Source organism: Varanus komodoensis, unplaced genomic scaffold (assembly GCF_004798865.1).
Source record: "Varanus komodoensis strain SLA01 unplaced genomic scaffold, ASM479886v1 scaffold41, whole genome shotgun sequence".
NCBI lineage: Eukaryota > Metazoa > Chordata > Lepidosauria > Squamata > Varanidae > Varanus > Varanus komodoensis.
Window position 1 is genome coordinate 4,994,225 of NW_025335954.1, and position 13,857 is coordinate 5,008,081.

The 13,857-nt window shown below is 46.9% G+C and overlaps 1 protein-coding gene across 2 annotated transcripts in view; it reads right to left on the reverse strand.

Moving 5' to 3' along the window:
• Positions 1–11,304: 11,304 nt before the first annotated feature.
• RARG (retinoic acid receptor gamma) overlaps positions 11,305–13,857 on the reverse strand; it is an 81,040-nt gene continuing 78,487 nt past the window's right edge. For both annotated transcript variants that reach the window (XM_044443132.1, XM_044443133.1), the window contains exon 8: positions 11,305–13,660. In XM_044443132.1, coding sequence (XP_044299067.1) covers positions 13,479–13,660 — 182 coding nt within the window. In that variant the 3' untranslated portion in view covers positions 11,305–13,478. The remainder of the gene's footprint in view (positions 13,661–13,857) is intronic.

The following is a 13,857-nucleotide window of genomic DNA, read 5'->3' on the forward strand; positions in this document are numbered from 1 at the left end:
GGCAAGGTGTTTATATTGGGGTTACAGAGAGAGAGCTGGTGGTGCAGAAGGAGAAAGTAGAACACACAATACACATAATAATGTTTTTTGAGGGGTCAGTAGCTTGATGGCCACCATTCAGGAACCTGTGGTGTGAGATCAGTGTGGCTAGGGAAGTTGTGTTGAGTTCAGTGGGACTTACTCCTAGGATGGCGTCTATAGGATTTAAGTCTGAAAGTTATAGGATAAAGGATCCTATATGATATATAGAGAGAAAAGGCGACAGCAAATAAACAGAGATCACTATGTTAAAAACTGGGCAACAACTAAAAACTATTTGTGTGTCATAGTTAAGGTAGCAATGATGAACATTTCTGTTGTTGTTGTTATTTTACATTTATATTCCACCTTCTTTTCCTCTGGCAAGAAATCCTAGGCAGCTTACATAGTCCTCCACTCCATTTTGTCTTCTCAACCACAACCCGGTCAGGTGGGCTAGGCTGAGAGTGAGGGACTGGCTGAGCTTTGTGGCTGAGAAGGGACTAGAATCTAGATCTTCCTGGTCCACCATGCTAGACTGGCTCTCTATTTAACCTGTTAACTTACTCTGAGAGCTCAGCATCATTTCCAATATGGGAAAGAGAAGAAAGAATAAAAATGCACCCAGAAGGTAAAGCAAGCAACATAGGCAGCTGATAGGATAAAAATGTGCTCTGTTGTGCTTTCAAGCAGTAAATGTTATTCATTGCAATGAATTTTGCTCTCAACTTTCTGTGCAGCTGCCACCCATCTTGCAAGTCTGAATTTATCATACTTCTCTCTGTCAGGCGGAAGGGTTGCACCTCCGTGGCAGAAGGCATTCCTTGCATGCAAAAGATGCTAGCTTCAATCCATGGTATCTCCAGGCAGAGCTGAAAAAGATCCATCTGAAATTTTAGAGATCTAATTCTGTGCAGACAACCAAGACCTAGATGTTCTGACCTGGGAACAGGCAGCTTTCTCTAATACTGATTATTTTGACTAAAATTTAGCAATGGTCCTCAATGAATAAACAAAAGCGTGACAGTGTCTTGAGAAGTCTCCCCTGGGAAGTTTGGGAAAATTGCACAGCATCTGTCCTTTCTATCCCCTTTAGCAAAAGGAGGAGTTCCAAGAAGGGGAAGAGGGACTGTGCGTACTGCTCAGCAGCAGGATGTGATGCTCCCCAATTCATTCATACTTGCAAGTGCCCAACTGTCTGGTGTCTGTAGCAGCATGCGACCTTTTTCAGCATGGCAACCTAGAAAAAAATCTATTCAACAAGTGTGTGCACGCACACAAGGAGCCCAATAAATAGGAAGGCTGCAAACATGTGCTCAAGATCACTCTGCAGTTGAACAATAGGGTCTGAAAGCACTCCATTTGGGCTGGAGTGTTCCTTTCTTGTGTCTTGATCTGTTTCTTTCCTTTTAGTATCAGTATCTCATTAAAAAGTTAAAACAAAAAGTTGGAGGAAATAAGCTGCAGTTGTTTTTTCACTTCCTATTAATTGCAATGTACATTTCTGGGTTTTTTAATTTCATTTAAAACCTGTCAATAACTTTTTTGTTGTAGGCTATTAATATCCTTAACTCTTCTGAAACGGAACAAACCTCAAAATATACCCGTCAGTTAGTTAAAGAGGTTTGTAATGCAATTTTCAGTTCTCCTTGATTCTCATAGCCTGCAGTAAGCTTGACAGTAAATACACTTTCTATATGAGAAGATGTATATTTAAGGAATGAGCTTGTAATGGGAAGCTTCATGCATCAAAATGTAATTATCCTGGAATGATATCTTTATCATTTAACTAACACTAAAATTATGACTTATTATTTGTTTCATTTTTATACTGCCCAGTAGCTGCAGCTTTCTGGGCAATTTATAACAGTGCATAAAAATAGAATATACACTAAAAAAGATAGCTGAATTGACCATAAGAAAAATTCTGAAGTCCATGTTACTGTAATGCCTTTATATGGACAACCAAAGTTCAGCAAAAAAGTGCATGTTTTCAAAAGCTCCATTACTCTTCCACTCTTGCCACTACTCAGGCAAAATATAATTATGGCTTTTAAAAATACAAAGGAATGCTTAGATGCTTCAGTTGGTTATGAGGAAATCCTAAATCCAAAATCAAGTTATCTGAAGCCTTGGGTGGGCAGAAGGTTGGCAAAAACGAAAGGGTGTAAGTAGTATTCATGGTCCATGAGCTGAGGCTGATTGGAGCGTCTGGTATTTCAAGTTTATAATCCGTTTTTCTGCATCAGATTTATTAGTGTAATCAAGAAGCCTCTCCTGGCCTGAAGTGATCCTGATAAAACGTAGATAATATAGATAAGCATGGCCTCTTGACTCTTGTCCTTTCCATCCCTGCATCAGGATTCGCTCCATCCACTGAATTTGAACTTCCCCTTTCTACTGCACCTTGGTGAGTGACCAAGCTGTGCGGCCTGAAATGATTTTATTTCATTATTACATTTTTATGATGCCCTTCCTTGGCATCCCCCCAGCCTGGTTTAATCCACAGAGCAACCCTGTGTGGCCAGTTTAGCTGAGACAGACCGGCTCAAGGCCGCCAAGGGGGCTTCGTGACAGAGGGAGATCTGGTGCTTTCTGCACCACACCACCCTAAACTTAGACTTGCCAGTGATTCATGCCTTGAACAGTCGCTTGCGGCAGAGTGCTTTTCTCGACTTGTGGAAAGGCCCCCTTCTGACTTGGACAGAGGAGATAGTTAGCAAAGGGGCAGGGGCAGGCTGGGCCAGGTTTGCTGCTGGTCACCGGCCAACCCAGGTGAAAGACATGGGTTGAAGAGAGGCTGATTTGCAGAGCCTGCGAGCCTGTGATGCTGCCCGCTCTCCTGCTTCTTGCAGTTGACCTCATCTGGAGCGGACACCGCTTTGCTGAATGCACGGGTTGGAGCAATCTCTTTCCAGTTCAGTTTTGGAGAAGACCTTTGGGGTGGCATGGGGTGGGTGAGGCTGAAGGCAAAGGAGTGAAGAAATACAGGAAATCCTCAAACTGGGACCCAGGAAGTCCAGATTTCACCCCTGTAGCTGAGGTTTGCCTGCCATTTAGTGGTTTCCTTGCTAGTGTGAATTGGCTTGTGGGGAAGGGGGTGGCGGCTCTTTGAACTGACTGGTCATTTGGTTCTACTCCACTCAAATGCAAAGAGGACCCTGGCCGGGCTGAGCCTGTCATGAGGCAGAGCGAGGCAACTGCTTCAGATGGCAAATGTTGGAGGACAGCAGCAACAGCCCCCAGCTGTTCCCCCGAATCCTCCCAGCATTCCCATTGCTGGAGGACAATTGGCTTGTGCCACATAGTCTGTCCTGCACCTCCTAAACTGTCTTGCACCCCTTCAGTATGGCGGAAGATGCTATCCCATTAGCCATGTTGGTGTAAGAATATACCGGTAACCCTGTCATCTTCTACAGGTAGAATGGGGAGGGGGGACCACTTTGAGCTTTGCCTCCAGCAGTGAAATACTTGAAACCAGCCCTGGTATTGGGGCTCCTACACTTTTCATAGCCACATAGAAGAAGACATTTCAACAGATGTAGCTTGCCATGTCCCTCCTGTAGTTCTCTCTTCTATGCAACCATTAAAGTTGTCAGCTCATTTGGCCATCCTGTTGAGATCTTTCAAACACATTATATGAATAATGAAGAAGAAAGTCTGTATATGGGTGTTTCTAGTGATGGAAGAACCATTGCAGAAGTGTGCAGCAAATACAAGATTTGCCTAGGACTCCAGTCCGCTCAGTTTAAAAAATGAACTTGAGCCTGCTTGGACTGATTCAGAGGCCAAATGCTTTGATTCTGATGCCAACCCTGAGGTGAAATTCAGAAATCAGAGACCTGGTGACTCCTGGTTACAAACAAATACACACAGAGGCACCGAGATAGGTGTAGGTTTTGTGAAAAGTGAGTGACATTTGCAAACACAGTCGTCTCTTAAGAGAAGATCACTCCAGCCAAAGTTCAGAAAAATAGGTGTTATTTTTGTACAATGCGCGAGACAGCTTTCATTTACAATGTGCCTGTGCATTTTGATTTTTTTTAAGGGAACTGTCATTAAAATTTTTATTTCTTGGCATAATTGGAGTTTGCAAGGAGAGTTGCCCCTTCGAAGGGAAGCAAGTCTACCATGCTTCACATTAATAGGCAGAGGGATGGTTGTGCAGCATGTGCATTTTGAGGGCACCCCAAAGAGAACGCACACCTCCCTCTATAGTGCTTGTGGATTATTGGCCTGGAAATGACAGACCGCACGGTGGTTGCTCTAAGTAAGAAAAATGCAGCGTTTCACAAGGATTGGTGAAGTGGTTTATGTAGAAGGGGAATTCTCATCTTTGGGGTAGTGGTGAGTGATTTGCTTCCCCTTTTCTCCTCTCATGGTTTTTTTTTTTTTTTTTAATGGCTTTATATCCTGCCTTTTTTCCTACAAAGGGCTCAAGGCAGCTTACATCATTCTCCTCCTCCATCTTGTCCCCACAACAACAACCCTGTGAGGTAGGTTGGGCTGAGAGTCTGTGACTGGCCCAAAGTCACCCAGTTGGCTCCATGGCCGAGTGGGGACTAGAACCCAGGTCGCCTGAGTCCCAGTCCCGTGCTCTTAACCACTACAAATGGGATATGTCATAGAGGTGTCTCTAGGCGAGAGGCCTGCAAAGTTGTTGAAGAATAGGTGCAGGGGAGAGGAAGTTACGGTGCTGAAAACTAATTTAAGGCTTTCTTCACAGTGAAGATTGAAGATTGTGTTGGAAGAGTGACTATGTCATGGTTATGTCCTTGTCCAGCTGCAAAGTATAGGGAATGGTGAGCCCCTGATAAAGCTTCTCATATGATTAGAAGGTGGATCCGTCAGTCATTCATCTGCCCACTCTGTTCCTCATGTCAGAGTTTAGAGAAATAAAATGACAAACCTTTTCTTCTTAGTGGATTTTCCCAGGTATGCAAAATGGCTGGATATTAGAACATAGAAACATAGAAACAGAGCGAGTCAGAAGGGGGTCTCCCAGGCCATCTAGTCTGACCTCCGGCACCAGCCGACTCCGCTCACGAAATGCCCGCCATGTGCACGTCCAGCCTATCCTTGAACACCCACACTGATGGGGCCTCAACAACCTCTCGTGGAAGCCCATTCCACACCCTCGGGGTCCTGACTGTCAGGAAGTGCTTCCTGGCATCCAAATGCAACCTTGGCTCCCTGAGCTTTGCTCCGTTGGAGCGCGTCCTGCCTTCCTCTGCGGGGGAGAACAGGTCTCTACCCATCTCCATATGACATCCCCTCACATACCTGGATGTCGCCAACATATCCCCTCTGAGTCTCCTCTTCTCCAGGCTGAAGAGACCCAGTTCCCTCAGTCTCTCCTCATACGCCATCCCCTGCAAACCAGCCACCAACCTTGTGGCCCTACGCTGCACTGACTCCAACCTGGCTATATCCTTTCTGTACTGAGGGGCCCAAAACTGAGCACAATACTCTAGTTGCGGGGGCACCAGAGTCATATAGAGCGGTAGTAATACCTCTCTCGATCTAGAAGCCATAAGGAATACTGTGCTGGATCAGTCCAAAGGTCTGTTTGATCCAGCATTTGATTCACACATTTTGATCAAACATGTTTCACGGATGAAATTTTGGTATGTCTTGAAGTGTCTTTCAAAAGCACAGGGACTTTTGACCGCTTTCTCTTCATACGCGCCAATGGCTTGCTAGTCATTTTATTGCTGCCCTATTTCCCATAACCTCTGCATCCATTCTGAAACAGTGGGGACTTCTCTTTTCAGAATTTCACATTTCTATCTGAATTGATCATATAGGACAAAGAATATGGAACCCAACCTCTTATTTCTTGTAGTATTCTAGGATCTATAGTTATAATAGTCATATCATGTTAATGTATGTTCCTGTACATTGTTTCACCCATTTAAGTCTTATTTATCAAGCAAGGATCCTGCTCCACAGTGATTGTGAGTACAGGGTTGCTAGTATTTCAGCCAGCTGCAGTAGGGTTGCCTTTAATAGCAGATGGCTCTGCAGACTTTAATAGATGGCTTATCTTCTTACAGTGGAGAGCTTCTTTTACGGATTTCTGCATATCGCGGAACTATCAAAGGTACAGAAAAGACCTGGTTGGGTGTCGTCTGTTTTTTTGGCAACTCTCAGCATTGTCCTGAAGTACAAGGACAGAAATGAGTGCATGGTAGAATAAGGGCACATGACCTCTTGGATGCGATTATGCAGAGGAAAGAGTTCTGTGCACAGGGAAGGAAGGAAGTGTGTGTGTACATTTGAGAGACAGAGACAACTAACTGTATATGAGGTAAGACAGATGGGGAAATTATGTGAGAGCGAGAGCAGGGAGGGAAACGCTTGCCTGAGTATGTGGTGAGAAAAAGGTTTGCATGGAGGGTGCACACACGCCCTGGAGGGTGTGTGCGCACCACAGCTGTGCTGCACAAGCATAGTCATCATTAGTGAGAAGACCTGCTCTTGCCCTTTTTTTAAGGTGCAACAGAAAGCAAGCAAGCTCTGGCAGCTGGGGCAAGGATGCTGGGAGACGGCACCTTCTATCCTAGCGGGAATGGGGGAAAGAGAAGAGGGGCTCTTTCAGCACAAGGCCCACACTCCATTTTGAAGTTGAGGGACTGGCTGCATCCCAGAATAGGCAGCTCACTGAGGACAGCCAGCCCCACAGCTGGCTTTAGGAAGCTTGTTTCTCCACCACCCACCCCCTCCACACCCATTCACCCCACAAAAGAAACAGCGAGTCCAGTTTGAATTTCTGCACTGCCATGAACTCACTCGGTGGCCTATTGGGAAAGGTGCTTTCTCTCCCCCTGCAGATCCAAAGGGCAGCCTGTTTGGGCCCCATCGTTTGGCTCCAAGGACAGGCTGCTGAGGCAGGCAGGCTATGAGAGAAAGACGTGTGTTTTTTTGTCTGGTTGGTTGGTTGGTGTTCCTGCAAGCCGTTGCAAGCCGCCTTGAGAATCACTTGGTTGGAAAGTACAACACAAATCTTTAGAATAGCCAAATCCACCTTCCCCATCCTGATGATGTTTTTGCGTGGCAGGACTTTGGGCCAGTTACAGACTCTCAGCTCAGCCTACCTTGTAGTTGCGAGAAGATTGAGAAGAGGAGGGAAATTATGTAAGCTGCCTTAAGTTCCTTGGAAGGAAAAAAGGACCACGGTAAACAGACAGACAGACATATTTTTCACCTGCTCATGTACCTACAGATCTAGGTACTCATAACAGTAAAAGAACAGAGGGTGGTAAAAGGCTGGCAACTGTCCCAGTGGCAAAAGTATTCAGCGATTTAGCCCCGTATTGAATGTGGCGCCATATTTCACCTAATAGCCATGGATCAGCACTGAATGTGCGTAATCCTTTCCGAATAAAGTCTTGTGAACTGTCCAGAGAGTTTTGGCTATTGGGCAGTCAAGAAAATAATACTAATACTAATAATAACATCTCAGAGAAGAGGGACCTCTGTCCCATGGAGGGTTCGCATCCTGTCCTCAAAGTTTTAGGTCACTGCCTCAGCAACCATTGTCCCCTCTGCTCCCCAAGCCCAGCTCCCTGAGAAGGAGGCCAGGAGGGATGGCCACTGCTCTCCCCATCTATGGCCAGAGAGGGAAAGAGGGATTCCCTGGGCAAACACCAGGCAGAGCAGCCATTACCCATCTGGTGCCACAGGTGGGATGCTGTGCTTCGCCTGAGTTTTTCTCAGCTAGAGAGAGCCGGGGCAGAGCAAAGTCACACCGCTTGGACGCCTTCACATCTCTGAAGGGGAGCAGCTGTACGACAGGTAGAAATTCTAGAGATGCAGCTTTCTCTTGTCTTTGGCAGGGCAATGTGTTAAACAGAACCTTGTATTCAATAACCAGGCCACTGGATGCTGTAGGGCTGATGCAGTTTTTGTAAACCCTAGTTAAAATCAGTAAGGATAGGAGTAGATGCAGACAGAAAAAGGATCTGAGAGGAAATAGTTGAGGAGTGCTTAAAACAAAGGAGAGGTATACTCTTTGCAGAATCTTTTCTGCTTTTTCTCATTAAAAACCACAACATTCTAAACATTATTCTAGACATGAGTAAAGGACTCATGGGAAATCCCAGAAGTTAAATGGAGATCATCTGAGGATGGAGCTGCAGTGCTACAAATTACTCCCCTGATGCTACCTTTTGCCAACCAAAGAAGAATACAATATTCTTTTTTTTAAGGCAAATATGTGCACATTTTAGAATATATGCCAAATCCACCCAAGCTATTCAGCATTTCAAAATATATGCAACGCTGACCAGAATATTCAGAAAATCAGTGTTTTTGGCACACCCAATCTAGCTAAGATGAACATTTACCAATGGACCAGAAAGAGAGCCAGGCCCGTTTTTGTGCTTTCGGCAGTGGCTTCAATAGTAGAAATGGGTAGGCAAAGTAGGGAGATCGAGAAGATTGCTTGTTCAAGTTTTGCAAATTAAGCTGCTGATACACAGTAAATTAAGCTGCAAATTCAGGCCCAGCTGCAGAGGCTGGCTGAAAAGTTGGCAAGTCTGCTGTGGTGGTCCTTAAAGGATGGGCCAATAGCTGAAGCAGAATTTGGATGGGAAGATGGACAGTAACCAGGGAAGGCAACAGCTAGCTATTTATGTAACACAGAAAGAAGATAATTTTATTTCCCTTCCTCACACAAGTAGCTGAGCCCTGTTTCATCCCATCAGGGGAGGCCCAGGCCCAAAGCTGAAATGATGCATGGTTAACTCTCGTTTTCCCTCCTGCCATTATTTTAACCCAGGAATGGGAACCTCCAGCCCAACAGATGTTATGCTACCCCAGCCCATCAACTCTAGCCAGCACAGTCAATGGTAAGGACTGGTTCAAGCTGTAGGTTCCCCATCCCTGAGTTATTCCAAAGGTTCTGGGTTTAAGCAGAGACCCAGCAGGGACAAATAGGGATGTTAAAAAATCTGCAACAGATTCAAGTAAGTTTAGATTTCTGTGAATCCGGAGATTCCACAGCTGACAGGCTTTTTACTTTCTGGGGATGCATACACAGTTGATCATACAAAAATTTGAAGAAAAAGAAAGTTACTCACCAAAAATTTACATTTCCCTTACATAGGCTAATGCGTGAAAATGTGGATGCAGAATTTGCCCTTTTTTCATTTTTCACAGGTTTGGAGAGATTTGCACGAATCTGCATTAATGAATGTTCATTAGTGAATGTGAATTTGCACTAATGCACTTAAAGTAGAATGAAATCCCCGTCAGGCCTCATCAGGGGAACTGAGTAAACAGGACCTGCCCTGGGTGGGGGGGGGTGGCACAGAGGGGTCAACACAGTGTGTTAACACAGTCAACTCTTCATTTTATTTATTATTTATTTATAGTTTTATTATTGTATTTCAGAATTTTATATTATGTAAGCCGCCTTGAGTGCTTGTGCGGAAGGACTGGATACAAATACTTGTAATAAAGAAATAAAATAAATAAACTCTGACAGGTGCACATGTTTCCTTGAAGGTGTGGCTGTAGCAAACCATGGGCTAGTTCAACCCAAGCAAAGTCGTGGATTAATTAGCTGTAATTAAACAAACAGCTGTGCATTTCCAGATACATCTTTAAGGTACTTGGAGATTGCCTGGGGGAAGACTTTCCTGCACACTGCCAAATCAAGGAGGTAAGACTCCATGAATCTCGTCTGAACCTCTCCACTGCCACGAACTCCCTGGGCAGCCCCTTGACTGCACTGCGACAGCCTCACTGGATAGCAGAGCTCCACCTTCTGATACTATGAGGACACTAGTTATGACCTCCCAAGACAACAAGTTAGTTTTCAAATCACTGCCTGCTCAAATGCACCCCCCTCCCAGCCCTTGAGGACCAGACTGCCTGGGGTGCCTGGTGGTGCAGGCAGAGGGGAATGCTTCAGCACAGGCAGGGGCACTTCCTGGGGATGGAGGCCTTCCAGCCGTGCAAGGCAGAGCCATGACCCAACCATGTGTTTATGTGCAAGCTTGCTCTCTCCCCACCAGCAACCCCCCCCCCCATGCTCCCTTCACATGCAGAGGGAGCTTGCCTTAAAACAATTGCTATTCGATCCAAATTGCTTTGGACTGGTTTTTCTATAGTTTTGAATAGCTGGTCACAATACCCATCTTCCACGATAGTCTGATTTTATTTTGTTTTTGTTTTTTTGAAGCTATCTGCATGAATAGTTATGACCATAGCTCATAATTCTGTATTCAGTAGGTTACTTCAGAGACACAGTCCGTTCTACAGCAAGGACTTCTACCAAGGGAGGTCAGGTTGGCTGCATCTCATCCAAAGTCGAGGTAAGCAATTTGTAAAACTACTGTTTGCCAGACGTTAAGTGGATCTCTAAAAATATTGTTTGGGCTTGTTTTAATTTTTGTTTGCTTGCTTCATGTTTATCCTGTTGTGATTTTAGTATTATAACTGAATGCTAAGCTACTCTGAGGGCTTTTGTTGGTAGGAAAGCTATTTCTAAATACTTTAAATAAATAAAAACATATGTGCTGCAATTCCTCTACCGGCTATCATATGATAGAACTGACAAACAAGCAAGCAATTAACAGTACGTCTAGAAAGCGTCCCAGTTTTGAATTGTTAGGTAGGTGTGAACACAGCCAGGCATTACTTCCTACTGTGGTAGGTTTTGTTCATTTTAAAATCTTCTATATTCTCAGGGTGCTCGTGCAATAGAAATAAATGGTTGAATTTATCCAGACACGGTGGTTGCATCAACCTCTTTGCCTCTTGTGGTAGATCCCAGAATAAACTGCTATTCCGTACCACACCCAGCAAGAAACCACAGGGGCCAGGGGTGCTGCACCTCTTTCAGCCAGATTCTCAAAATCAGTTTCAGAGACGCTCCGGGGTGCAAGGGCGGGGGGTGGGGGGACCAGTGGTAAGCAGGTCCACAGACAAAATGAAGGGGGAGCTAAGAATGTGAGACCAAAATACCAAAAGTATTGGCATGGTTTAGCTAGCTTAAAGCACTTAGTACTGGTAACTGAGTTTCAGGGGAAGCATTTCAATATCCTAGAATGGCTGGGAAGGGAAATACTGTGCCAAAGGAAAGAAGCCACCCCAGGCTTGCTGGCTGGAGGGAAAGGGTGCAGCCAAGGAAGGGGTTCTGGTCATTAGGGTATCAGATGCAAGTTTCCAGGCAGGCTGGTGTGGGTTCGGCACCCAGGTGGCAGACTCTCAATTTCTGAGTGAATTTTTGGGAGGAAACAGACACCCGTTGAGAGACAAATTAGTCCAAGATAAGTGTTTGAATTTCCATCACTTTATTTTGCAAAAATAGAAAAGCCCCCTTTTCTGCGGCACAGCTGGGAGTGCAGGGGCAGGAGAGATTCCTCTAAAATACCATGGAAAGCTGGTCTGTAAACATCATGGAAGGGATTCACCCTCTTTTCCATCCCGCCCCACAGCAAACAAACAGACCCCATTATAAGGCCTGTGGTATTTACTTAATTTTGGCAGCTTAACATGACTGGGGAAGAAACCAAGACAGCTGAGCAGAGCCCCTTGTTCCTCGGGGTACTGCTACCCCTCACTACCTGCTCTGGGATTAGGGTAGGGCGAAGGCATCACTTCTCCCTGCTATCCTCCCACCCCCCTGGTGTAAACATAGGCAAATAAATAAATCCACCAAAAGTGTTGCCCCACTCATGGCCAGCAGGGGGCAGCAGCACTTTCGGCTCGCATCCCAAAGCCGCAGCAGAGGCAGCGAAAGGACAACCCACTCCTGCTGCAGTGGAGCCAATGCTCTCCCCGGCACTGATGTGAAGCCCAGCACAAGTGGCTGCCTGCCTTTCTCCTCAGGAAGGTTCTGCAGGGCGAGGGGGAGACGAAGCTTGAGATGGAATAGCAGCTGCTAATGGTGCAACATCAGCAAAGGACGTTCATGAGATGCCCCTTCCTGCCCCTGCCCCTTGTAGTGTTAGGGTTGCATTGGATTCCTATTGCTAGGGCAGAGAGTAGTGGGGAGGCATAACAAGGCGAGCCTGCAGAACGACTTTGGCCCTCGAGTGAGCAGAGAAAGCATTTGCTTCGTCCGATATTTGGTCCATTGGATTGGGGTGGGGGTGAAACAGAGCCGGGCCCCTCTGGGCTTGGGGGAAAGCAACATGCTCCATTTCCTGGGGCAGGAGCGGTCTGCCCCTTCTACCCCATCAAAGTGCTGGGGAAGCCAAGGCGAGAAGAGTGCCCCCCTTTTCCACTGGACCTGTGAAGAGGGGCAGCTGGTTTCTCCTGGGGGAAACAGAAGGGGGCCCTGAGGGACGGCAACTGGGTTCAAGTCTATAGCTCTGTACCCCTCACCTCCACCCTTTCCTTGATATCTTTGGTATCTGGCATCCTTTGGAGTCTGTTTTCCCAGAATTCTTAGCACCGGGGTCAAAAGCATCCCAAGCGAGAACAGATACAGTTTTCCCCTCCCCAGCAAGCCCCATAACCATGACTTCCCTCTGCCTTGGGACTGGGGGGGCAGGGGGAAAGACTGCGGCCCCCTCCCAAAACCCCACTCTGGGATTAATCTCTGCCTCCAGAATAAAATGTTAGCACTTTATACAGCTGAAAAGAAGAAGTCCCCTTTCCCCACCCAATTCCACGACTCACCTCCCTCGCAAAAAAAAAAAAAAAAAAATCCACATCCCACTGGTATCCATAGAGATGGATATGAACATACGCACACATTCAACACACCCACGGTGGGGATGCCAACACGGAAGTCCTTCCTGGCTTCACTCTTCCCATTCCCCATAAGTGGGGCAGTCGCGTGGGGAGGGAAGTGGGTACTGGAGGGCATGCCAACCCTCTCTCTTCAGAAACTTGAATAAATAGTGTCTTAGATGCCTGGATGCCCTGGCAGGCGTGGGAGGCTGGAGAGCAGAGCTGACCTCCAGCCAAGACTGTGGACTGGGCAGGAGGGAGGAGGCATTGCATAGGGTCCACGTGTTGCAGAGTCTCTGGATTCACTCTTGAGGCGCCCCCTTTTTCTCACTGGTGCAGGGCAGGGAATTGCACATTTGGAGCACAGCCTATTTTGAAAGGGAGGGTCTCCAAGTCTCAGCCCCTTGGGGGCTTTCTGGGTCCTGGACATTTGGCTTAAGGATGCCTGACGGAACTAATCAGGTCCTTTGGGAACTTTGGCAAAGCTTTAGGCTGAGGGGCAAAGGCTTCAGAATATACATCCAAGGCCCCCAAAGGAAAAGGTTAAGGCAAGAGGCATCCCCCAAGTCTCCAAGGGGAGGGGATGTGGCACCTCCTTGTTGGTCTTGAGTGCTGCCATCACACCTGACTCTGGCGGATGGGCCTGGAGCAGGAAGGCAAGCATGGATAAGAGTCTCAGAGGAAATGGGCAGCAGGCAGGACGGAGGAGAGACATGTATGGGGGTTTTCTCCTGGCCCTTCCTAGCCGAAATCCTGGCTCTCCCGAGATGCTAGGGGGCCTCCTCATGGCTCGTGGCTTCAGCTGGACTCTCCTCAGTGCTGGGGGGCTCTGCCAGTGGCGGGGGCTGTGACAGCTCATCCTCAAACATCTCAGGATTTTCCAGCATCTCCCGGATGAGTGGTGGCATGGGGCCGGGAATCTCCATCTTCAGAGTGATGGCTCGTTCAGCACCTGTGGTGGGGGAAAAGAGAGGACGAGAGAGTCGCCAGAAGCCAAGAGCTCTCCCTGCAGCGAAGCTGGACCTGTGCTGCAAGCCTGACCATGACGGCGGGGACCAGCATGTCGTCGTGGGCTGGTTTCCAAACATCCCTCTGTGAACAAATCCCAGTCCCCAAGAAGGCTTGTCACGGGGGGGGGGGGGGGGGTGG